Source organism: Lissotriton helveticus, chromosome 9 (assembly GCF_964261635.1).
Source record: "Lissotriton helveticus chromosome 9, aLisHel1.1, whole genome shotgun sequence".
NCBI classification, from domain to species: domain Eukaryota; kingdom Metazoa; phylum Chordata; class Amphibia; order Caudata; family Salamandridae; genus Lissotriton; species Lissotriton helveticus.
The window spans coordinates 681,456,270-681,482,764 of NC_136070.1; the positions used below are offsets into that span (position 1 = coordinate 681,456,270).

Below are 26,495 nucleotides of genomic sequence, written 5' to 3' on the forward strand. Positions count from 1 at the left end.
AACATTATTAGAAAATGGATATGCAAGAACATGTTCTGGAGTCCTATTTTCTTACGGGTATCCGCTGTCACAGAATGACATGGTCCATTTAGGATGCAAAGCAGGTCCACAGCTACTGCGGCATCCTCTCTTATCCCAATGAAGACTTTTGCCCCGCAATGACAGCTGCAGGGGGGATCTGTGCATGACAGCTTAGGTCATTCCTTGACAGCAACTGCTGGGGGTGGGAGGGGGAGCATTGTAACAGAGGACACAGAGGCACCTTACAACTCTAGCAGCAACCTTAGTGGTAGGGGACCTTTGCCAGTATCTGCAGTGATCTCAAAGTATCCTCATGACCTCTAGAGCATCAATGAAATGTCACCCATCACCCCACCCTCTTCTTTGTAGGTACAACTATGTGTCATAAGTGTGTGTATCAGCCATATATCTTTCTTTAGCAAGTGTTACTCAGTATTATATGACGTGAGTATGACACAGCTTCTTTCTTTTGTATCTAAACAGCTAAAGGCCTTCCAATGCGCAGCCTGTTCATCAGACTACTAGTGAGTATCACATACCACCCCCACCATATTCCACCAGATCCCTTTTCCCAAGTTATTTGCTGGCATTTCTATACAACTTGCCCATGAAGATCTTGAATTCAACTCAGCTTTTATCCATATGAATTTGATGGTTTTATTTCCAGTCAATTGCTTATCAGTACAACATACTGCTTACATTGTACCGAAACAGCCAAAATGTGAATTGTATATAAAACAAGATAGCATTTACAGATACTCTAAAGCCCAGAGAATAAGACCTGATGAAATGATCACGTTTTGAATACTTTTTTTGTGGATTTTCAGGTAATTTCTTCTAATCCCCACTGGGATGTCGAAAGGGGAACCTCGGTGTTGGCTCTTCTCGAGCACCTGATTCCTGCAAACTACCCATTTCTAGTGGGACTCGCAAAAATGAAGATTCCGCCCATGATAGCATATTTAGAAGGTAAGACACCAAAGCATGAGCCAGTGAGCACACAAATTAAACAAGCACTAATGGCATTTAAACAAGCATTGACAAAGCTTATAATTCTGGTGTTTGCTGCTAGCTTTTAGGCTTTGTCACGCTTGTATTTTTTAACGGTTTTTGTACTAACCAAGATAAAAAACATATTGTCTAAAGCATAAAATATTGTTTTGGTCTTGAAAAGTCCACATTCCCATAGTAGTCCCAGGAACTAAAGAAAAATACTTTGGGTGTGAATATACTCTTTGTGTAAAAGTAGAATGTCATCACTCAGTGAAGTTAGCCTAGGGCTGATTGGCCCATTGTGAATGCTGTGGAGCACAGAAGAGAATGTGTTTGATATGACACAATAGATCCGTAAATGAGGAGGTCTGTATAAGTAAGCAACAAAAAAAAAAAAAAAAAAATACACACAGTCATTTTTTGTAGCCAGCTGCTGCCATACTCCAAACCGCATAGACAGAAGCTTCATGCAAGTTCTGTGTTCCTTCCTCATGTTGACAGCATTCGTTTGCTGAAAATCAGTTAGTGACAAAGCTTCTGCAATGAAGTGCTTCAGCTGTCAGACGCAAGCTTGATCACATAATGAAGCGGTATCTTGAATCCATGTTTTAAAGTGCACATTTGCTCAAAGATTCCATGAACATAGAAAAAATACTTCTTTAATATATCCAAGGCCATCATGATTATTACACTTCTCAGATACGCAACAGGTCTTATATTTCATTTGTGACTTATTTTAACAATGTAATATCACCACTTCTTTGAAATTATTGAGCTTGAAAAAAGACCACAGGTGGCTTCAATACAAAACACATTTATTAACACCAAACGTTGTCTCTACTTTTATATTAGAAGCAGGTATTAGTCAGGGTACATGGGAGGGTAGATTAGTCTACTTAGACATAACATTGTTTGCATGAAGAGTAAGGCTGAACAGGGTATTTCACCGCAAGTAATATGTAGGAAAATGTTAGGACACTGGTTCAACCATTATTTGCAGTTAAAAGAAATGTTTTAAATGTTGCATAACTGAATTCTACTATGTGAGAATTTCAAAGTGAGGGACATTAAGAAGAGTTGGTTATATTACGTTGGTAGTAATGAATTGATATGTATTACTGTTAGGTTGCACACCCTTGTTTTCTGAAAAACAAGACACATTTCAGCCTGTGTATACCAGTTATCATGCCGAAGTGTTTTTAATGTGTTTTAGGTAGATATTACTTATTATAATTTCATTTAAGTGAATTATGAAGTTGAATTATGAAGTGTTAAAATCATTTTGGTCTTGGATATAGCAAAAGAGTATTTGTCTATGTGTATGTAATTTTAGAGCAAGTATGCACTTTTTAACTCTGAACTATGATGGTGATCCCCTTTGTGATCACGGTTGCACCTGACAGCCGAAATGTTTAAGGGCAGAAGCTCTGTAATACACTGATTTAAGGAGTTAAGAGTAACATCAAGTGCACATGAATAAGTGAGGGCCTTGCAATCAATTACTAGGTGAGGCTGAACCAACAGACACATTTTTCACACTTTGAATTGTGTGATTCTACTTCTGCCAGTGCTTGGTATGTAAGCCCATGGCCTTTAAAATGCGTCTTGACATTTACCTTTACTTACCTATATATCTTTTTTTCCAACTGCTATTTCAGCTTCAACGGAAAGAACCTTTGACTTGGCACAGTGGAAATGCATCCTTGTTTCAGTAAGGATTATTTGCTAATGAATGTCACACATGACTCTTGACTCATTGTTTTCTTCCATAACCAGTCATTCAGAGTGAATATATGCAGATATTTAATTCACCCCTTCATAGTGCTGTTCTGCTACGTGGTTGCAATATTTTCACCATATTTCTATTGTTTCTCTGGATTATGATCCTTTCTATGACCTTGATTATGATTGGGCACAGAGGGGGAGACGCCGTACTGGGTACACAACATTTTCTTAGGATGTAATATCTATCAGCAGCATTAATAACCTCTTTGGCCCAAGTTGACACTCAGAAAATTGAAAATTACGTACTTACTGCACCTAGTCCTTGTATGTATCAGAGTGTATCCCCATGTTTTACTCAGGTAAATTACAGGCTCTGCTGTGATTAATCCATTACTCATATATTTGACTGCTGTTGCAAAGGGCTAAAAATGTAGCCACAAATTGGTAATCGGGAACTAAGGGGTATATTATCAACAACTAGCGATAATTTTTGTCTCTAACTTGTTTAGAGACAAAAATTATCGCCGCACATCGGCGATTTTTATCGCAGATAAACCTTGCTATTAGCAAGGTTTATCGCAAATGCGATAAAAAACGCCCGCAATGCATGAATATCGCTGAAAAGTCAGCGATATTCATGCATTATCGAGCAAATGCTCTTAGCCATGTTATCCACCTCCCATTGGATAACATGGCTAAGAACTGCTCAGGGCAGGTGTTAGCTTTTGGAGATATTCGCCCTTAGCGCAAATATCTCCAAAAGTTGGTAATAGGAGATAGCGATGTTAGCGACTGTTTCCAGTCGCTAACATCTTGGCACGCCCACTTTGCATATCATTAGTGATAAATATCACTGACATGCAAAGTGGGGCCCATGATGGTCGCTATCTCCTATTAGCTGTCGCTAACTGGTGTTAGCGACAGCTTGGTAATAGGGAGATAATTTTATCTCCGCTTTCTTGGCTTTTAAAGCCAAAAAAGCGGAGATAAAACCCCTTGATAATATACCCCTATGTCTATTTTTGGATTGTATGACTTAACAACTACTGCCTAAACCACGACTTCTTTTACAACGAAGGCTAAACCACAATTTTTTCTTAACCACTACATTTTAAACCACTACTCCCTAAACCACGAAATTTTTAGTTTTAATTCCATATTCTGTTCGTGAATCTTATGCTTTTACAATTTTTAAAATGAAAGCAACACTGCCATCTCCTGACATAAACCGGTAATTTTTTTGTAAACTAATTTCTTCAACAACCTTTGCTGTATTTGATTTTAATCTATTACGATTTTAATCTTCCACGTATATTTTTTACTATATATATATATATATTTTTTTTTTGTGGGGGGAGTCCCCCGACACCCCCCTTCTACCCTTTCAATTGTTTTCCTAGCATGCTCCGGTGTTCTAAAAGTTGTGGTTCCATCCTTTGTTGTTCCGTCGTTCGTGGATGTTACCTTCGTGGTTCAGCCTTTTTCGTTGTTCACTCTTCGTTGTTCCAGTAAGTAGTTGTTTAAACATCGTGGTTAAGGATGTTTCCCCTATTTTTGTCCCCAGAATAGTCAGAGTAGCACAAAGTTCTTTTTTTCCATGGATTGTCACAATATTTCTCTTCCTGCTCTACCCACTGCTTTTTAAAGTATCAGTATGTTCATATTATGCAGTCGGCTTGGCACATGAGCAGTGCTCCCTATCTTCGTCTGAATTACCACTCTGTCACTGTTCCAGTTCAACCTTGTGATGGCCATATAATAGCTTTCTCTATTCATCCCTTGGTCAGCCAACTACTACTTGGTTTCTTTTTAATTCCCAGACAGTCACATTAACTGTATTTTGACGAGGTCATCACACTCCACTGTGCTATTATTGTGCTCCTTGTAGGAAGGTGGAATCTGACTACATGGTTGCCCCCACTTTTTTCCTTGTGTTTTGATGGTTTTTGACCTAGTTTGGCTGGGAACCTGCTAGCCAGGTCCCCAGCCTGTCTGCTTTCTCTTATGAATTGATTCCATGTACTTTAGATACATTCCAGATTGGATTCTAGGGTACCCTCATAAATCCCTAGTATATGGTATACTATGTACCCAGGGCATAGGTACCCCAGAGGCCTCCCAGGGGCTGCAGCATGTATTATACCACCCCTGGGAAGCCTTCCAAAATGACATAACGGCCTGCTACACCAGCCTGTGTAAGGTGGTGTATGCATCCCTTACTCATATATAGGTTTCCTGTATCTGTCTTATCACTACACATATGTACCTATCAGTCACCCCTATGGCAGGCCTTATCAATCCTGAAGGCAGGGTGCTGGGATTGGTGTAAGAGGGTGCCCATGCATGAGCAGAGCCCCTCTGCAGCCTTCGGAATCTATCTTCCGGGGTTGCTAGTGATGCAGCCTAGACCATATACTCTTAAGTGCGGTATAACCTTGTGGCTTCACAGGACCATGTGGTTTTTGGGGTAAAAAACCCCTTGGAATCATACCTACACACCAGTAACTGGTGTGGGAGGTATGATTTCTCCATGGTGGAACCACTAGTGTGGGGCACCGGGCTACCCGGCACTAGCTTTCCTTAACCCTGGCATCACAAAATGGATGCTGCAGCCACAGACAGGAGTCTGGCCTTCTGCTGCAGGACAACACTCTGGCAGGGGAGGCCTGGACTAAAAGTTTCCTGTCACAGGGAGGTGTAACAACCTCCCAAACAGGCTTTAGTGTATTTGGGTCTGTACAGGTGCACTCCAAGAGTGCTTTGAAGTCTGCACTCGGGGCACATTCGGTGTCCCCGTGCATAGCCCAGTTCATACCAGTTGCAGGGGCTACCAGCCCCTGCTCTGGCGCAAAACTGGACAAAGAAAATGGGTGTAGCCACCCCTATTCCTAAACACTCCCATAGGTGAGTTCCCTGAGTTTGTCTCACCCCTTCCTTGGGTATAAAGTAGGAACCCCTGACTACAGGACTTTAGATTTACCTGGACGAAACTCTGATACTAAATCCTGGAACTTCGACGATCCACATGACACTAGATGACTGAAGAATCTCCCTTTAAGTAAAGGAGTTACTCCCCTGAGTGGCAGGCACCAAAGACGCATTTGACCGGTTTGCATCTCCGAAGCTCCCTCCAGACTCCAAAGAATTTGCAACACAGGGGGTGGGTTTCCTGACTTCCCAGAGGCTAACTCGAGCTCTCAGAAAGGCTGAGACCCGTAGCCCTCATGGGGACAGTGGAACCGGAACCCCTGGACACCATGCACATTAGCAAGTGCATATGCTTTTTGGCGATCCTTGAGTCTGTGCTTTGGGTTACTTGTAGCCCAGACCCCGAGCAGCATTTCCACCAAAGATTGTTGGCCTTCACTCCACGAGTGTTCAGTGAGCCAACCCTTTGGGTTTTCTCTCGAGGTACCTTTGCGATCCCTGGTTCGTCAACCTGTGGGTCCCTGAGAAGGCAACTTTAACTTTACTTGGGCTTCCCTGGTTGCTCCAGATGTGCCCTGACTCTAAATCACTTGGTGAGTCCCCTGGACCCTGCTGATCCACAACGAAGCATATTTTCTCCTTCTGCATGGGTTGCTGTTGCTAAGGCTTGTGTTCAATCGAGCATCGATGCCGCAGCACTCGACATGCTTTGTGGGACAGCTCAAATCCAGCTCCTGGTCATCGTCTATGCCTCCGGGTCCTCGTTGCTGCAGAGTCAAGCTTCACCTCTTCGCACCTGAATCACCTGACATCGGTGGGCCTCGTCTATCATGCCCCTGTTCACTGGCAAGTGACCCAGACTCTGTCCCCTCTGCTTTCAGGTTCTTCACATTTTCAATCCAGGCTTGGATCACACCGGACACTTTCCTTCTTCATGGCATCAGCACTTTGCAGCAGGTCGCCATTGAAAACAGCAACAATTCTCAACACCATTTGACACCTATGCACCCGGCTTCTCTGGGTGAGGTAACTTGAGTTCTCCGGTGCACCTGTGGGTGATAGCCCTAGAACCCCTTAAGCCTAAAGGGGTCTGCTCAAAGTCCTCTCCTAAGTGTCCTTAAACTTTAAAATTTCAACGTGACTTTCCATATAGAAGCTAACGGAGCTCGCAGCTGTGTTCTCTCACTGCACACGTCGCCCATGGGTCCCCTGAGTCACTACCTTGGGTGGTTCCTTGGGGTCCCGGCGATTCTACAGGCTCTAGGCCTTGTGTCTAGTCAAGTCGTGGTTCTTATACCACTTTCTTAATATATGGTTTGGTCTCCCCGTGTGGCCCATTGTGTATTGTGCTATTTACTTAAGTTCTATCGTGTTTATGTTGTGTACCTGGCTAGAGAGTGTTTAGTAATCAATACAATATATATATATATATATATATATATATATATATATATATATATATAGGATGTATGACGTTAGAACGCATACATTGACAACGCGTACCTTTACAACGCGTTCGTAACAACGAAAGTTGTTACCACGCATTGCGCTGGGGGGCGCAAAATTGATTAATTTAATTTACTATTCCAACACCAGTCCCCGTGGATAGTAGGGAAGGTGTTGGAATAGTAAATTAAATCATTTACTATCCTTGAGCGCCCCCCAGCGCAATGCGTGGTAACAACTTTCGTTGTTACGCCCGCGTTGTAAAGGTATTCCGTGGTAATGCTTGCGTTCTAAACGCTGCATACATATATATATATATATATATATATATATATATATATATATATATATATATATATATATACCTTGTGTGGTTCTCCTGTCATTTAGACATTCAAATGGGTATGATCTGGTAAACCAAGCTGCTTTACACTCCTTCAAGACTTAGCCTAAAGGCTGTTTTAACCTATCATCAATAAGAGTTGCTTGGACTGGTGCAAGGTGCCCACTATGACTAGTGGACAGCATATGTCAGACCAACTTCTCACACTTCTGAGATGCAATTTTCTTTTCCTTGTGTTCAGCCTTCACCCTTGTTAAAATTAAATTTACATTTGGCCCCCATGCTGGTGATCGAAGAGTCTATATGTTTGCATTCTGCTCCTAAGTATGTGATATTGTTGCACAGTCTCCATCTGCTTTCTGTCTGGATTTGCTGCACTGTTGCTCTTTTCACAGTAATTTGTTGTCAGCATGCTTTTGTTTCACGTGTTTCTTTGTAAATCATGGACACTGCAAAGGTCTCCTTGTTTCTTCTGACCACTGATTTCATACCATACTAGTTAAGCATTGATGTATGTGTTCTCTGGTTCTTCTGCCATCATAATATTTCTTCATTACTGAAGTTGTTGTTAGCCGTAGTTTGTTGACTCATCTTCTCAAAGTCAATGCACCCAGATGTCAGCTGTAGATACTGCATTTAAATATATATTACTGCGTTAAAGTTTCTTTCGGTTTTCTTTGCAGTTCCTGGGGTCTATCCTGAAGCAAGTCCCTTACAGAGAATGGCACGTCTCATTAATGGAGGAGTTCAGCTTTCAGATTCCCAGTTTCGTCCATCATGAGAATGAGGAGGTTAGTGCTCTCAAGGGTCAGCATTGAACCACTGTGGAAGTCAATTTAACACAAAGGCAGAGAAGGATAGAACTGTGTATTCAATTGCACAGTGATTGGTAAAGTTCATTTTTATACTATGGGTACACAGGACTGGAATAGACCAGTGGGAAAAATAAGGTACGGTTCTCCCACTCCCTGTAAAAGCCGACTGTTGGACCTGCGATGGGCAAGCCCAGCACAAAGGGGGGTAGCTTGGCTCAAGTGACAAGGCAAGTGAAGGCTTTAGTGTTAAGCCGGCTCTGACCCAATAATAACTCCCTGCGCAGTCACACCAAAAAGAAGGACACCACACCACTGCTGTAGAAAAATACGATTCCTTTATGTAAAAGTTCTCTGTTGTAAATAGGGTTCAGTTGGGAAAGCACATTCGCATTTCTTTAGTCACAAACCTCTGGGATTCAGTTGCTGAAATAAATACTGTAAATAGATCTTCAGGAATAAATAGCAAGATAAATAGAATACATATCAGGAATAAATATCACAAATAAATATCACTTTTATATAGCAGAATAAATACTGGTTCATTTAACTCAATAACCACATGTTCATTCTGGTATCGCTGCCACCAATTAAATGCTTTAGGAAGATTACACTTGCAATACGTTTCAGCTTGGAAAGATAACTCTTACAGTTCACATTGGTTTCAAGGATAACGAGTACGGGCTTCTCTAGGCACAAAATAAGCTTTAGACACTTTAGGGTTCACTCAGGGAGTAATGCGCGTGTATCTAGAAGGCAAGGAAACACAGTGAATACAGCATTTGCACTCCGCTGCCACCGGGATGAGATCTCTGCTTGCCGGTGGAGTCTATGCGCGCCTACAGGCTTTGACACCTCTAGCACACAGGCGGCACCAGTTCAAAGTCTTTAGACTGACGAACGGGCTGCCGGAGGGGTCACACAACCTTCGCGCTCAGTCAAATGAATGCCGGTTCACAGTTCCTTCACAACGCTGCACCCCACCTGAAGAAACGGGCCCACCTCGCATCGGCTGCAATCGGAAAGCGATTCAGTCAGGGCACAGCACTTCTCACGCCAGCGACAGGGTTTTCAGGGGCTCCACGGTCCTCCCTCCGACTTCCTCATACGGGGTGGATCCCGCCCACAGCTACAGCTTCCGGCTCACTGGGGAAGAGGCCGAGACGCTAGTCTCTCCCAATGAAGGCCGGCCTTTCCCCGCCCCGGCGCACCACCTCACCTTCAGTCCGCACAGGAAGCGCTCTACGGAGGTGGGGCTCGGAGACGTCCGAGCTCCACCCTGGAGGCGCCTGTCGCGAAGGGGGCACTTCTGAAGATCGCGGTCGCGTCGTACTTGCTCTCGCCTCGCGACACGCAGTATCAGTCACGATATCACCACCGAGGGGGGGGGCGGGGAGGCACTACAAGTATGGCCACAGCCTTTGGGGCAATGAGGCACTTGCTGGGCAGGCGCTGTAGGTGCAAGGTCACCACTCACGCAGATGACTGGAACTCCAGTCGGAAACAACGCCAGCAACCTTTGCTACTCTACTGCCTACGCTACCAGCCACCTCAGGGGGTCAACAGGGCAGGTGTCAATCTGGTGTCAAGTCTGGAATCTCCTTCTTCTTTTCTTCTTTCTAAAATGGCCGCCAGGGACTGGGCCTTTTATAGCCAGTGCCCTGGGGTGCTGGCACGAGCCAGAAGGTTCTAGAACCTTCTCTGGCTGTGGCAATGCCTTGGCACTTTTGAGGTATATCTAGGTCACTAGCAGCCACCGTTCTGTGGCTCAAGAGCAGCCATTTTGTGTATCTGAGGAAAACAAAGGGATTCCTATCAGGAATGTGCGTCAAACAAAGGGCGCCAAAACCTCAAAAGGCCAGAGTTCAGGGAGGCTCCAATGGGAGTCACTCACATGAGGGAAAAGGGTGTCCACCATTTTAGGGCCACTCATACAGGTTGACAACCCCAGTTTGTAATGCCACAGGTTCCGCCAGGCACCTTGTAAATAGGTGCCAAAAACCTTGTGAGCAACTGGGCGTCAAGGAACATCTAGCCCCATGAAACAGCACATAAAAAGTCCTGGCAGACAAAGAAAAACGACAAATTTTGGGAGGTACGGGGGAACAAAAGAAATCATAGTGGTGAGGGGACTCTCAGAAGCAGACGGGTCTAACACCGACCTACTAGGAATCAGATGGAGATGAACTCCATAAGGTAATTACTCTCCACCTGGCTCATTAGGAGCCACCACATGTCAGGGTTATACTCATTGCCCCAATGGATCCCCTTCAGCTAAAAGGTACTCTTCATGCTAGAGCCCCTCTCCATTCAATGGATCTGAGGTCATATTCATGCAAAAAGCAGTTTAGGTACTGTTTCTATCAAAAAGCAAAGAAGAATGACAGGCAAACAAAGAAGGGGGAATCCAAAGGATTATTTCCTGGTGCCCTCACACATCCATGAGGATGTCATGCATCATAGTGCACGTTCTGTTGGTAGGGTCAGCGCTGCAATGCCCCATGGGCCCCACAAAGTGCCTGTGTATGGGCAGTTTGAATGTGAGTGTGGAGTGAATGTGTGCAGTGAAGTGAAGGGAGACTAAAACTGTCTCAGAGATACCAAACTTGACTTTAAAGTAATGGTTCCCTTGGAAGGATTAAAAAAACATAATTTGATAGAGGCTACTACAGTGGTGTGATGTACCCAAGTAGCCTTAATCTGTGAGTGTGGCCATGTGGACATCTTTGGCCCCTAAAAAGATCCATAACACTTCTTCAGGACTCAAGTAAATGGGGAAACCCTTCCTTACACCTAAGACGTGATATGCAATGTAGGTATTCCCTCAGAAGAAAATACCTGTTTTAAAATGTTTAAAATTGATTTTCCAACCTAGACAATAAATTATGAAAATAAAGAAAACACGCAGTAAACAAATGTTTTGTATGTATGGTCCAATACGCCACCAGAATCGCTTTTCCAGCTCACTGTATCATAGTGTCTCCGAAGGTAGACATGTACATGCTATTGTTGGCGCTGATCAGTCGCCACAACTTGAAAGATGTGAAAAAAACAAGCCAGTGCACACAATATAACAAAACAGGCAAGTAGACATATGTGTAATGTGTAATTGGAGTGATTGTTCTCAGGTGTGGTGTGTACGGCCCCGGGAAGGAGGGATGACCAAATGGTCAATGAGGAGAGGAGGGGCGAGCTTGAGCCAATAGGAGCAAGCCCCCTCGCATGCTAGTGCAACCAAAGTATCATCCCTCAGTGGCGGCCGTCTCAGAGTGTGTAGTGGTCAAATGATGGCCAACCCAAAGACACCATGGTTTTATAAATGGGGCATCTAAGCAGTAAAATAGGACAGTTGAATGTTTTCTTAATGGAGAGTGATGGTGAGAGAAAAGCATGGTGCACAGGCATTATAATGACGGAGAGAAAGTCAGGTGCACATAACTGCTAGCCATCCCTCATGGTGGAATCTAGGCCTATTGGTGTCTGTGTTCATGTTGGAAATATGGTCCTCCTCATGTAATAAGTAACATGGGTGACCAAGTGGTCTATTTCCAATGGATTAGAGTGCTTTGGGAGCGCTATTGGGCAAAAAGCAAATGAGGAGAAGAGAGAAGAGAAGGGGCACGCTGGTACGCTAGAGCCAATAGGAGCAAGCCCCTCGAGTGCTGGTGTAACGGAAGTATCATCCCTCAGTGGCAGCCATCCTGGAGTGTGTAGCGGTCAGATGGAGGATGGCCCAAAGTCATCAATGGTATTAGTAAGGGGCAATCTAAAACATCTGACACGCAGTAAAATGTTTTCTTATTGTAGGGTACTGTCTCATTGGTATCAACAGAAACATTCATGTTAATGAAGAAGAGACCCATGCCAAGTCCTAAAATACTTATCATAAGCACTGCTTAGTGTGGTGTGAGAGACTCTATAACAGGGCATTTCATATGTGACATGGTGTCAGTGATGATATGGTAGATCAGAGTGCATGTATGAAGAGAATGTCAGTATATCCATGGTAAGGGAGTATCTGATTTTGCAGGGGACTGACTGGGGAATTACACCTCGCACCAGCCAGAGGTTTTAATTTTTCAGACATTTGCTGTTGGTGGAGAGGCAGAAAATCCACTGTTGCTCTCTTCTGAAAAGGTTAACCAGGCCCCATGAGTTAGTTGTTTCAAAATTGTCCATCGGAGGTCATCTGGAGAGTAATTAGAGTCGCAAAAGTGATTGGACATTTTTGTAGTGCTGTGTCTGCAGTGGATGTTGCACCAGTGCTCCATTATTCTTGGTTTGATGGTGCATGAGGTCATTCCCACGTAATGAAGGCCACACGGGCAAGTGATCAGGTAGATGCAGTTTTTTGTATTGCAGTTAGTGTCATTTTTTTTGTATCCAGGTGAACTGGGGACCCAACTTGCCCTCTTTGGAATGTTTATAAGAGGGGACATTCCCCGTAGGACTCACAGGGATAGTAGCTTGTGACAGGTGGTAAGACCCACAAGGTGTTCTACATGAAAGACTGTTGAATGCGGGGCCTGGTGTGTACCAAGAGGTCCTTCAGGATCTGGGTACACTTAAAAGCAAATTGTGGCCGTGGAATCTCAAGTGACCCAGTGCATAAAATTCCCCAATGTTTCAATATGGTGCGTTTGATCCGATTGGAGTTGGGGGTGAAGATAAGGACACTAGTCCACATTTTCAGTGGGTCTTGTGTTGGTCTCTAAAAGAGATTCCTATTAATTGTTTTGTATACTTTTCTCAGCTCGTTTGATAACTCTGAATGCGTAGTACCAGGAGGACAGATTCCTACTAAGTGTTTTGGCTTGAGCGCCATAATCTTTCAAAAAGCTGCAATTTCTCCGGACACAGAGAAACTGCCTATATGGCAAGTTCTCCTATAGGGCTTTTGGATGGTGACTATTAAATAACAGAAGACTGTTGCTATCAGTGATATTGTTATATGTCTTAGTGCATAGATTCCCCACCTTAATGGAGATTAGTAATTCCAGGAATGGTATCTGCCTTGTTGAGGCAGACTGGGTGAATCGCAGGTATGGGTTAAGAGTACTGATCCAGCATCCAAATTCCTGGCATGTGGTGTTATCACCTTTCCAGAAGACCAGAATAATATCTATGTATCATCGCCACTTTAGAATGTTGGCATTGAAGGGATTCATGTCAGTAAAGATGTGTTGTTCTTCAAAATGGGCCATGTATAGACAGACCAGGCTTGGGGCAAGTGTGCTGCCCAATATTGTCCCTTGTATCTGATGATAGATCCAGGTATTGAATTTAAAAAAGGTATTATTCTACGCTAGTGTGGCACATTCGATGATAAAGTCGATCAGCACTGCTGTTGTCTTTTGCTCTGAGGCAGGCCTCAATGACCACTATGGTGGCATCTTGAGGGATGTTGGTGTACAAGGGCTTTAAGTCTAAGGTCAAAAGGAGGTTGATTTCCTGTTGATGATTAGTGTCAGCAATCAGGTTCAGCATGTCCCTTGTCCTAGAGACCAGTGGTATAAGGTAGTGGTCGCAGAACTTACTCAAAGGTTCTAATAGAGATCCAATGCCGTAGACGATTGGCCTTCCTGTAGGGGGGCTGTTTTCCTTGTGTATTGTGGGCAATACGTAAAAGTAGCGGATCCTTGGTAAGGTATTCACCAGGAACACTGCCTTATGTTTAGCGATTCAATCTTGTGCCTCCGCCATCATGACCATGGATTGAATTTGTTTTATCAAGGTCTCAGTTGGATCTGAGCTCATTGAGCGGTAGTATCTCCCATTCGCTAGCTGGTGTAGGCCTTCTTGGTTGTGATCGGTGATGTCCATCACAACAATCGCTCTGCCCTTGTCTACTGATTTGATCACGATCAAAGGATCGTCAGTCAAGGCTTTAACTAATCTGCGTTGTTCTGGATGACAAATTGTTGAAGAACCTAGGAGCTCTTATCTGTGCAGTCTTCTTCAATATGGCTTTTTCAAAGGTGAGAACCTCACTGGGTGTCATGGCTGAAGGTAGGTGTCAACTCAGATAGAATCCGTAGTCCTGAGTCCCAACTGTCAGGGGTTTTCCTGTCCTGAAAAAAAAATCCTGAAGGTGAACTTGCGGAAGACCTGGTGACTTTTGCTTATGAGACGGAATTGGTCTTCCAAAGAGGTGTGCACGAATACAAGGCCTTTGCGTAGTACTGCAATCTTGTCTTCGGTCAGAGTCATCTTTGAGAGATTAATGACTAGTCTTCCTTGGCCGACTGACTCCTGGTCTGCATCTTGGTTTCTTGAAGTTTCCAGTGCACTTGTGTGTTGCCTCCTCTTCTTCTCCTCTGCTCCCACCCAAAAAAGGTTGAGCAAAGGGGTATTGGAAGAAGGGCTGCAGTGGTTGGGGGGGGGGGGGCATCTGGAATCCAGGGTACCACATTTGTCGGTATGCTGAAAATGTGGGTATTGGATATCCATACATGGATGGTGGGGAACCCTTAACCCATCGGTTCTCATTGCTGCCCCAACTGTCATTACTCAAAATGCCGTTTGAAGAATGATGTGTCCTGAGAGATGTGATAGAACCTTCGTCTGAAGAGAGCTTATGCTGCAGGAGGTAATTCTTGTGCTCGTTCATCTGGGCATTGATCTTCGCGAGCTGTGAATTGAATGCTGAGATACTGAACCCAGCTTTCAGTGCAATCCCTGTATTGTTGATTTTGATGATGAGTGCCTCAGACAGGAATTTGGCCATGTTGCTGATAAGAATGAGCCAGTAATGTGTGTATTTCATACAATTTGTGACCATTCTCATCCTGAACACCATATCATCAAGAAACAGGTGTGGTGCTGCAGTCACTAAGAACCCGTTGGGTGCTATATTGGCTCTAAGGTACACTGAAGATGTCCTTACTTGTGTGACCACCTTCACCTCCAACTCCGATCAGATGAATGCAACAATATGTAACTTAGGGTATTTTATGCACAGGGTCCCCTTAGATTCCACAGCCACAATTCAGTTTTAAGTGTACCCAGAGCAACCTGAAGGACCTCCTGGTATACATGAGACCCCATGTTCAACAGTCCCACATGCAGAAAACCTTGTGGGCCTTACCACCTGTCTCAAGACAAGATCCCTGTGGGATCTGCTGGGTATGCCCGCTCAGTAAACATTCCAAAGTGGTCAAATTGATCCCCCAATTCACCTGGATACAGCGATACAAAAAAAACAGTTTTGACCTGATCACCTGCGGGTGTGGCCTTCTTTACGTGGGAATGACCATGAGGGCTATCAAAGCAAGAATATTAGAGCATCCGGGCAATATCTGCTGCAGGTGCAGCACTACAAAAATGTGCAATAACTTTTGTGACTCAAACCACTCTCCAGATGACCTCCAGTGGTCGATTTTAGAAGCAACTAGCTCGTGGAGCTCTGGTAACCTTTTCAGAAAGGAGCTACAGTAGATTTTCTGCCTCCACACCAACAGCAAAGGTGCGAACGATGAACTCCTTTGGTGCAAGGTATAATTCCCCAGTCAGTCCCCTGCGACATCAGATACTCCCTTACCATGAAAGCATTAATATTCACTTCATACATGGCATCTGATTTAACATATCACCACTAACACCATGTCACATATGGGACGCCCTGCAATGGAGAATGTTTCTGTTGATACCAATGAGGCAGTACCCCCCCATGAAAACATTAACTGCTTAACCGCGGCGCGAATTCCGCTGCAGTGCGGCGGTTTTAATCAGTGGGCGGGGCTGCGTCAGCCAACGGACGTGCACAGCACTACGGAGGTAGTGCTCGCGATGGCCGTTGGCTGACGGGAGCACTAAAGGGGTTAAACTGTCTTAGTCTACTGTTTTAGACACTGCTGTTCTAATACCATTGATGACTTTGGGCATTTGATTGCCACACACTCCAAGATAGCTGCCACTGAGGAATAGGCCCATATATCCAACATGTACGTAGATGTCAATATACCTAGATTTCCCCATGAGGAATGGCTAGCGGTTATCTGCACCGGGCTTTCTCTCCGTCACTATATATCTGAGAGCAATTAGGTGCCCCATAGTTTTCTACTACTGTCACTGTCCATTAAGAAAACATTCAACAGTCTCAGTTTCCTGCTAAGATGCTGCCTTTCAAAAACCATTGTTGACTTTGGGCTGGCCTGCATTTGACCACTACACATTCTGAGATGGTCACCACTGAGGGATGATACCTATGTTACACCAGCATGTGAGGGGCTTGCTCCTATTGGATCAATATCGCCCCTCCTCTCCTGTCCTCATTGGCCATTTTGTCATCCCTCCTTCCTGTAGCTGCAAGCACCCCACCTGAGATCAATCACTTCAATACCCACACCTTAAAAGGCAGGTCTTCTCCTCTGCTAAGTCTCTATCCAGGTGACCGGAGGAAGGTAGGTCTCTGGCACTCTCTGTGCAGAAATCACATAAGTATGGTTGCTTCTCTAGAACACTCTCAGCTTTTCCTTTTCTTTTCACCCTAAGGTCATTTGGGTCCCCTTGATTTACTGTTTCTTAATGCTGAGTATCATTGCTCTTACCACAGTTAGCAGCTAAGCTCTACCCTCTGCTTTTGACCTATGGGGCATTACAGATTGATCCAAAGGATAAGACATGCCATTCACACCTGAGGACAACTAATCACTTATGATACACTGTGTAACACCAACACAGATTGGTTTTATGTTGTCTGTTAGACCTATGTCTACTTGCCTGTTCTGTTATATTTGATGTATCAGTGTGAAATGTATGTTATTATCCCGCTGTCTTTTTCACGGAAATCACAACGCGGTTGTTACAACAACTGCGTTGTAATTCTGCATACCATTACTCAGCAAGTTGGAATGACGACTCGCGGAGGGGGGGCGCTGGATGTTGGAATAGTATAACTTACTATTCCAGCTCCAGTCTGTGCGGACAATAGGGAAGGTGTTGGATATTAAATCCAACACCTCCCCCCCCCCGCAAGCCGGAGTAATGGTATGCGGAATCATAACGCTGTCGTTGTAACGACCGCATTGTGATTCACTACTGAAAAAAAGATTTGTGGTAAACGCTGTTTACCATCAGCGTGTGCTTCACTTCTTTCACGTTGTGGTAACTGTTCAGCGCCAACAATAGCATGAGCATATCTACTTTAGGAGACACTGTGATACACTGTGCTGGAAAAGGGATCCTGGTCTGGTGACGCACTGGACCATACATTCAAAACATTTGTTTACTGTGTGTTTTCTCTATTTTTTCATACATTTTCTAGGTTGGATGATCAATTTTCAACTTTTTGAACAAGGTATTTTCTTTCAGGGGAATACCTACACTGCATATTACGTCTTAAGTGTGGGGTAGATGTATCCCCCTTTTCTTTTAGGTCCTTAAGAAGTAGCTGAGATCTATTTTGGGCCATCAGTCGTTAAACATGCCAACCTGACCACACTCACAGGATACATCATGTCCCTGTAGTTGCCCCTACCAAATTTTGTTTTTTTAATCCTGCCAGGAGAACCATCACATTAGTTCAGTGTGTCTTAGACAGCTTTAGTGTCCCTTTATTTCAATATACACATTCACTCCACCCCATACATTCAAAACGCCCTCACACTGGCCCTTCTCATCAGACGGCAAAAAAATAAAAGGTCTCTGCTAAAGCGACTCTTTGTGGAGCCTTACGAGGAGCAAGTCCAATGATGATACATTACATCCTCATGATTGTGTGAGGGTACCAAGATTTTTTTTTTTAGGATTCCCGCTTCTTTGCCAGCATTTTTTTCTTCTTCACTTTCTAGAAGAAAAGTACCTCCACTGCTTTTTTGCATTAGCACTTTCTGAGTCTAGGTACAGGACCTTTATTGGCTCCCACCCCCTCCCCCTTTTTGTTGTTTTGAGTCATATTCATGGCCATATTCGAATCTTTACAATGTCCATAAGATATAACATAACATTACATAATAAACATTTCTCTCAACTCATTAAAAGCAATTTCAAAGTGAGAGACAACAGAGAGTAGAGTTTAATCAAAGATGAATGCTCCTCTATAAGTAAAACTCCCATAGAGTGGGCAGGAGATGTTGCTTATTCTGAACTCGGACTGTCTTTAATTCACTCCCATATTAGGGTTTTATTTTCCGGTGCATCGGCAAGTGCCTCGCCGCCTGTGATGATAATGCGATGATCTTACAGTTCCTTCGAAGCATGTTCTTATCTGCCCGGTTCATCTTAACACCTAACCATTCAGTAAGTACCAAGTGTATTTCTTACAATAATCATAGATCTATTCCCCTGAGATAAAATGTCCACCTGTACGACCAGAACAGACACATGTTGAGAAGGAAGTCATGAAGGACTGAGGAGCATCTGGGTGTACATTGTTCAGGTTTGTAACTTCATTACAGGAGCTTGACGGTAAATTAATGATGACCATGAAACCTTCCTCACTCAGCACTTCCTCTCATCCCAAAGTGTGATATCTACTCCCTGGATAGCCAAATCATATCAGGCTGAAAACCCTCCACAGAGTAGATGAGGGCTATGTTAGCAGAAACTAGACGAATAGTTCCTTTGTTCAGGTGACCACTGCTGCATTTCATCAGGGATAGTTAGGCGCCTCTTTAGGTGATCTCTCCTGATAGATGCAAGTGATTGAATAAGATTAGCCAAGTTTAATCAATATAGCAGATAAAGCGGAGGAAGGTCTAAAGCTATGTAAAAGCTTTGAAATGATTCTCTCAGAGACCTACAAAAAAGACAACAAAGCTGTCTGTTTCTACCTATTGTCAGGGAGGGGTTCTCAAGGAATGAAGGGCAAAACCGAATCTGGTGTAATCCCTGCACAGTAGACTTGAGGAAGAAAGGAGAAGCCCTCCTGCTAAAGAAATCTCACTCCTTCGTCACAAAGAAGGCTTGTGAACTGAACTTTCCTTGCAGTGCCTTTATGTGAACACTAGAGAGAGAACCTAGTGACGGAGCACAGATAATGACTGAACTCTAATCTTCTTATCCAAAGATGCTTCTTCAGTCCCATGGTAAGAACACTCCAGCATAGTTGTATAAGAGTATCCTTAAATTATGCTTTCTGGGCACTGAATATATTTGATTTAGTAGTGGAGAATCATTCGCCAATGCCAGTTGTAAACACTGAAGGTCCAAACAAGAACCCCATCTTTAGCTTTTCTTTCTAATATGGAATCACTTGTCCTAAATATCTGTGTTTGGTTAATGTCTCACTGAGGCTGTGAGTTGTCTTTCATTCTTTGCAGGATATAGTAATTGGCTTCCAAACATGTGCCAGAGTTCATGAATTCGAATGCCGTCAAGTACTTGAAGAGTTCAAGGGTTCCCTTTTAGCTACTGAGCGGGTAAGAACCTTGCATCTCTTTCTGTGTCATATTTTGAACTTTTCCCAGCAGCAGCGGTTCACATTTGCAAAAGTGTATTTTAAAATAAGATAAAAGTTTACAAGGAAAAAAACAAAAATATGTCTAAAGACTTATACGGTCTACAATACTGAAAACAAAAATGTATCAAATAGATGGCCAGTACAGCCTCCCGTGCCTGATGTGTACATAACATTTGTTGAAAAAATTAAGCATGGGCGTAAAATCCGTTACGCTCGCGGATTTTTCGTATTTTCGGGGAATCCGCAATCCGCGAACTCTCGCGGATGCGGCGAGAATACGCAAAATCCGCGCGAAGCGGATTTTTTGTTTGTGTTCGCACTGCTCGCGCTGCTCGCGGTCCGCGGCGCGGGCAGGAACAATCTCGCACTAGCGAAAGTACAAAAATTACTTAGTAAAGGAAGTGGCCCAGTCTCCAACTTCCTGTTCCTGTCCAGCAAGCTCCTCCCATAGGGGTGGGGTGAAGGAAGTGCCCCAGTCTCCAACTTCCTGTTCCTGTCCAGCAAGCTCCTCCATTTCCTGGCCACTTTTCGATCATTCTTGACTGGGAAGGATTACTTTTTGTGGTTGCTGCTGGATATTTGGATTTGAGGCTTTTTGGATTAATTTTGGATTCGAATTTTGATTTCACAAAGAAGTAAGTTGATGTTGTTTGTTTGTGGTGATTTTTGTGTGTGTTTTTTTTTTCGACTTTTTGGGGGGAAAATCTGCAAGTTCGCGAGCTGAGGATGTTTTTGCTTGTGTTCGCACTGCTCGTGTCCCGCGCAGCAACAATCTCGCACTCGCGAAATTGTAAAAATTACAATTCTGCTGCACATGAATTGAAAACCACCAGGCTTATTTATGGGTGCATGGATGATACAACTGTTTTGTTGAAATTATTTTTGTTAACATGATTCTGTGCTCTGATGTCATCCATTATGCCCAGGGGGGCCCAGAATCGGTCTGTTCGCGGATTTTGTGGGTTTTTGCCACGTTCGCGCCGTGAAGCAACAATCTCGCACTCGCGAAATTGTAAAAAATGCAATTTTGCACCGGAAAACCACCAGCAGGCAGCATAAGCCTTCTGAAAATGGATGGATGGCATTGGATTGTGGTGATTTGATTTGTGTTGTGTGTTTTCACTTTTTGGAGTAGGGGTTGGGTGCTGGCTATGTTGGTGGTGGCCATTTTGAGGCATGGTCCTGGCCATGTGGATGGGGGGGTCAAGCGGCCATTTTGAAGGCAGGCAGTGAGCTATGAGACATAGGCCTACACCCATTGTGCCTTGCTTTCACCCATGGTGCCCAGGCGGAGTCAGGGGTACATGAAAGCACAACCCTCTGTGTGTGTGCTCTCTTGGATCAATGTTAAATTCCTGTTTCCCAAAAATTTAGCAAATCCTAATTATGAAAATTCCATATTGTGTGGTGTGCACGTGTGTATTCATAAATGCCTACTTGCTAACTGTTTATTCAAGCGCTAGATATGCAACATTTATATTTACTGATGTTCCTCTGTCTTCATTTGCGTTTAGGTGCACAAAACTACGCATCATCGTTGAGCATCAGTGCCAGGAAGAAGTGCTGCTGCGGCCTGTTGTTAAGACATCTGAAGAAGATGGCTCCAAAAAGAGGTGCCCGTAGGTCCTCTTCCAAGAAAGATGTCTCTACTAAGGAGAAGAAGAAGCAAGTGGCACCACTTACCAAGGCGACTGGTTGCTCAACCAAGACATTTTTTGGGCAACAACAACCAAAAAAACAAAGGCCCACCATGAGTGCTGCACAGGTAGCCTGTTTAGTTGTTGAATCACCAACGACCAGTGATGTTGGATCATCGCAAGAAAGTAGCAGCACGCCATCAACACAGGTTTTAACTCATCTCACAAGTACTATTCAACAACCAAAGCCGCAACAACAACTGCATGGGCTACTAGTACAAGCAGAAGTACATGCGCAAGGAGCTGTCCGAGAAGGAGCTGTCCGAGAAGGAGCTGTCCGAGAAGGAGAAGGCCGAGAAGGAGAAGGCCGAGAAGGAGAAGGCCGAGAAGGAGAAGGCCGAGAAGGAGAAGGCCGAGAAGGAGAAGGCCGAGAAGGAGAAGGCCGAGAAGGAGAAGGCCGAGAAAGAGAAGACCGAGAAGGAGAAGGCCGAGAAGGAGAAGGCCGAGAAGGAGAAGGCCGAGAAGGAGAAGGCCGAGAAGGAGAAGGCCGAGAAGGAGAAGGCCGAGAAGGAGAAGGCCGAGAAGGAGAAGGCCGAGAAGGAGAAGGCCGAGAAGGAGAAGGCCGAGAAGGAGAAGGCCGAGAAGGAGAGGTCCATGGAGACTTGCAAGTAGAGGTCAGTGAAGATGGCCATGGAGCGGTGCAAGTTCCCACAATGGTTGTTCTTCCAGAAGTAGGGGCACAGGAGGAAATTGACTTTGGAGCCGGGGTATCATGTCAGGAAGACGAAGCCACTCCTCCTGATGATTCATTTTCTCCCAGCTCCCCAGCAAGGAAAAGATCAAGGAGGATGTGTAGAAGTTCCTCTTCAAGCCCCGCTCCATCAGATGATGATCTGGATCTGGATTGGCAACCATCTCCGACGTCTGAGAGGGAGGCACACCATGAGCTGCGAAAGGTATCAAATGTTAAAAGGAAGGGCCCCGGAAAGCTTATACTTATGGATCCGAACGTCGGACTTGATGAAGTGGTGCATTCTGATGTTGTTGAAGAGGATGACAGCAATGACCTAGTCATCACACATGTCAGTCCAGCCACACCGGCCATGCAGCAGACAGACATTTACACCCTATCCCGACGTCATGCTGAGCGTGACCCTGGCGACGTGCCACTGGTAGCACCACCAACGCAGTCAAGTAGTACCACAAGTTCAACAAAACCTACAGCTCCCATATTTTCTCCCCGGAGGGGGACTCCATCCCGCTCGACTCCCTCAAGTAAGGTTGCTGCAATAATTGCACAACCCAGTAGATGTCTGCAAGGCTCATCCACCACTGCTTCATCTGGCATTGGCAGCAGTATCACCTCGTGCGGCAAAACCAGAAGTTTCCAGTCCCCAGTTTGGAACTTTTTTAGTGTCCATGAAAAATATGATAACATAGCCGTTTGTTGCATTTGTAAGACTAGAGTTAGCCGTGGTAAGACTGGTACCAACTATGGAACCGGAGGCCAGATAGGTCATCTTGAAAGAAAGCACGCTGTCGAATGGTTTCCGCACCTAGCAAACGTCAAGGGAAAGCGATCCCAAAGGGCAAGTGGCCAAAATATACCCATAGTAGGTGTTTCATCTGAAGATGATGGGGAGGTAGAAGAAGCGTCAGACATGTGTCCGGTTGCACCCAGTACCCCTTGCAGCATCACACCCTCCGTAACACATAACAGGCACACTGAGAGTCTGGGAGACACACCAATGCGGAAAATGTCAACACTGATCAGAAGTGGGTCGAAGAAGGCATCCGCATCATCCCGTAAATTTGTCCAGCGCACCATTTCAGGCATGTTCTCCTCAGATGCGCAATTTCAACGCAACCACCCAACTGTACGCCTCTATAACACTAAGCTGGCAAAAATGCTAGCGGTGGACCTTCTCCCTTTTTCGTTTGTCGAATGTGTGGGTTTCCTTGAACTCGTGGCAACATTGGCCCCTAAATGGAAGGTTCCTAGCCGGTACTATTTTGCCAGGGTTGCTGTTCCAGCACTACACAAAGAGGTGCTTGAGTTGGTGGGGGCAGCTTTGCAGAAGAGTGCTGTTCACACTATACACCTGACAACAGACATGTGGACCAGTTGCCAAGCCCTTGATTACATGTGCATCACTGCACACTGGGTCTCTTTTTCAGGGGTTATTAAACAGATAAATGCAGGTGGTGATTTGGTCGAGATTTTTAAGGGTGCTCGTAAACATGCAACATTAGCCATGTTTGGCATGGAGAAAAGTCATACTGCAGTCAACATTTTGGCTGACTTTAACAAAAAGGTCTTGAAATGGCTGCGCCCAAGAAATTGCAAGGTTGGTTATGTTTCTACAGATAATGGCAGGAATGTAGTTAAGGCCATGGAGGACGGTTTCTATATCAGAGTGCCGTGTTTGGCGCACTGTATCAACCTTGTTGTGCAAAATTTTTTGAAAAAAGAACTTGCAGTCGACAAAACACTGACCATCTGCAGAAGAATATGCACACATTTCAACCATTCTTTTAAGGCCCGGAAGGAGCTGAGGCGCAAGCAAAATGAACGTAGAATGCCAGTGAAAGCACTTATCCAGGAGGTAGCAACACGTTGGAACTCAACCTTCTACATGCTTGAGCGTCTGCATGAGCTGTTTCCAGTAGTCAATGAGTATTTCTACAACCTGGGTGGTGATACGACAGGAATGATGCTAGCGGTGGAGCAATGGCAGCTAGTTAAAAGCCTGACAGACATGCTTCGGCCTTTTGAGGTCTTCACGCGTGACGTGAGCAGGGAGGACTGTTCTTTGAGCAAAGCTATCCCACTGTTGCTGAAGCTCGAGCACCAAGTCAAGGTGGTGTCTTCACAATTAAAGGACGTTGGAAAGAACGAAGCACATGAGTTGGCGCAGAGATTATTACAACGCCTAGTTAGCAATGAACGGCTTGTAAATATCAAGAAACAACAGCACTACATTTGTGCTACTATTCTGGATCCACGTTACAAAAAGCCATTGTTTGGCAAAGTAATAATTCCTTTTGAAACATCGGATGTTACAGAGTACAAAGGTTGGCTAGCTCAGTCAGCCATTCGTTTTGAAATAGAACGGAAGGAAACTGTAGGAGAAGACAGTACTACTAGTGAATCAGCAGGCGATCAGGCGTCCCAAAAAAGCACTTCACCATCTGTGCCTGTGGCAGAAGTGAGTGACTTTCCCTCTGAGCCGTTAACCACACCAGCAACCGTATCATCTGCACCAGGCGCATGCGATATGTCTGAAGCGAGTTGGCTAACTCAGCTAGGGTTTCCTGGTCCTAGAAAGGACACAGAAGTGCAAAGTACAGGAATCCGGGAGGACATTCTTTCAATGGTGCAGGCCTATCTGGATGACTCAACAGAGGTCAATATTACTGAGGACCCATTGGCGTATTGGCATGGGAAAAGAAAAATATGGCGAGAGCTCACCAACCTGGCTATCAATTACTTGTCTTGCCCACTCGCAAGCGTGTCTTCAGAACGTGTTTTTAGTTCTGCTGGTGGCATTGTGACTTCCAAAAGGTCCCGCCTCTTGCCCGCAAATGTGGAGCGGCTCACCATGATAAAGATGAACCAGCACTTCATACCACCAGATTACAGAGTACGAGAATGCACGCAGGAAGAAGAGGACACCGCCCTACCCGAGGAAAGTTCTCCTCAGTTACCAGAAGTAACCCCGACTGATGATTTAGCAGAGTATGAGGACGAGTTCTGCTTCCCTGACAGCGAGTTCTGAAAATGACTCAATCAATCATTCATTAATTGTAAATAGTCCTCCTTATTCACTTTTATTCCTGTATGTCTGTCTTTCTTTAGCAAGTGCTTCATCACATTCCCAACAAAACTGTAATCACCCAATCAAACAACAAGCACATCAGCAGAACTGTCTTGATTTTGATGCCGCAGCATTCCTCCGGTTCACAACAGTTAGTTGACAAGAACTCAGTCCTGGTCGTCTATCCTGAGTCCTCCTCCTCCAGACTCACCCTATCCATTACCCATAATGCTGATGCCTGGATTCTGCACAATGAAGAAATGAAGAAATGAAGGAGCCAGCCCTCAAACACAAATTACAGGTAAGATAAGCTTTTGGATGGGAGGTAGTATAAAGCAGTATTCGGAGAGGCGAGAGAGTGACAGTGGTACTAGCAGCAAAGTCCTAGGGCTCTTGAATTAACAAAGTCTGTGACAGGCATTTACTTAGGAAAAAATGTGGCCTATTGCACGTGAACGTGTAGGCGTTCTATTGCTCGCTTGCCTGTCTCAGGGGTGCTGTCTCTGGGGTTTCTAGGTTTTAGGGTTGTGTCAGCACCGCTACCACATTTCTAATGTTGATTGCTTTTGATTTGCAGAAAATCCACGCCGGGAAACTCCAGTTGTGGCCCTGCTGCAGAACGCGTTAGGACTCTGTGAATTCCAGGTGGAGCCAGCCCTCAAACACAAATTACAGGTAAGATAAGCTTTTGGATGGGAGGTAGTATAATGGAGTATTCGGAGAGGCGAGAGAGTGACAGTGGTACTAGCAGCAAAGTCCTAGGGCTCTTGAATTGACAAAGTCTGTGACAGGCATTTACTTAGGAAAACATTTGGCCTATTGCACGTGAACGTGTAGGCGTTCTATTGCTCGCTTGCCTGTCTCAGGGGTGCTGTCTCTGGGGCTTCTAGGTTTTAAGGTTGTGTCAGCACCGCTACCACATTTCTAATGTTGATTGCTTTTGATTTGCAGAAAATCCACGCCGGGAAACTCCAGTTGTGGCCCTGCTGCAGAACGCGTTAGGACTCTGTGAATTCCAGGTGGAGCCAGCCCTCAAACACAAATTACAGGTAAGATAAGCTTTTGGATGGGAGGTAGTATAATGGAGTATTCGGAGAGGCGAGAGAGTGACAGTGGTACTAGCAGCAAAGTCCTAGGGCTCTTGAATTGACAAAGTCTGTGACAGGCATTTACTTAGGAAAAAATTTGGCCTATTGCACGTGAACCAACACGATGACAGTGTTCTGTTAAATGAAATTACTGCAAAACCACCACCCACCCAGCTCAAAAGTAGTAAAAAAACAGGTATGCTCATATAAAGTTTGAAAAAGTATATTTATATCCCTAACAAAATAATCTCCCGCAAGACCCTCCCTAACCCCAACAAATAGT

General features: G+C 44.6%; 1 protein-coding gene across 1 annotated transcript in view; it reads left to right on the plus strand.

Moving 5' to 3' along the window:
- Positions 1–392: 392 nt before the first annotated feature.
- The window catches only part of LOC144782926 (maestro heat-like repeat-containing protein family member 1), a 73,953-nt gene continuing 47,850 nt past the window's right edge, over positions 393–26,495 (plus strand). Inside the window, exons 1-6 of the mRNA XM_078662162.1 lie at positions 393–545; positions 849–990; positions 2,673–2,725; positions 8,140–8,247; positions 18,388–18,507; positions 19,530–19,628. Coding sequence (XP_078518288.1) covers positions 519–545; positions 849–990; positions 2,673–2,725; positions 8,140–8,247; positions 18,388–18,507; positions 19,530–19,628 — 549 coding nt within the window. The 5' untranslated portion in view covers positions 393–518. The remainder of the gene's footprint in view (positions 546–848; positions 991–2,672; positions 2,726–8,139; positions 8,248–18,387; positions 18,508–19,529; positions 19,629–26,495) is intronic.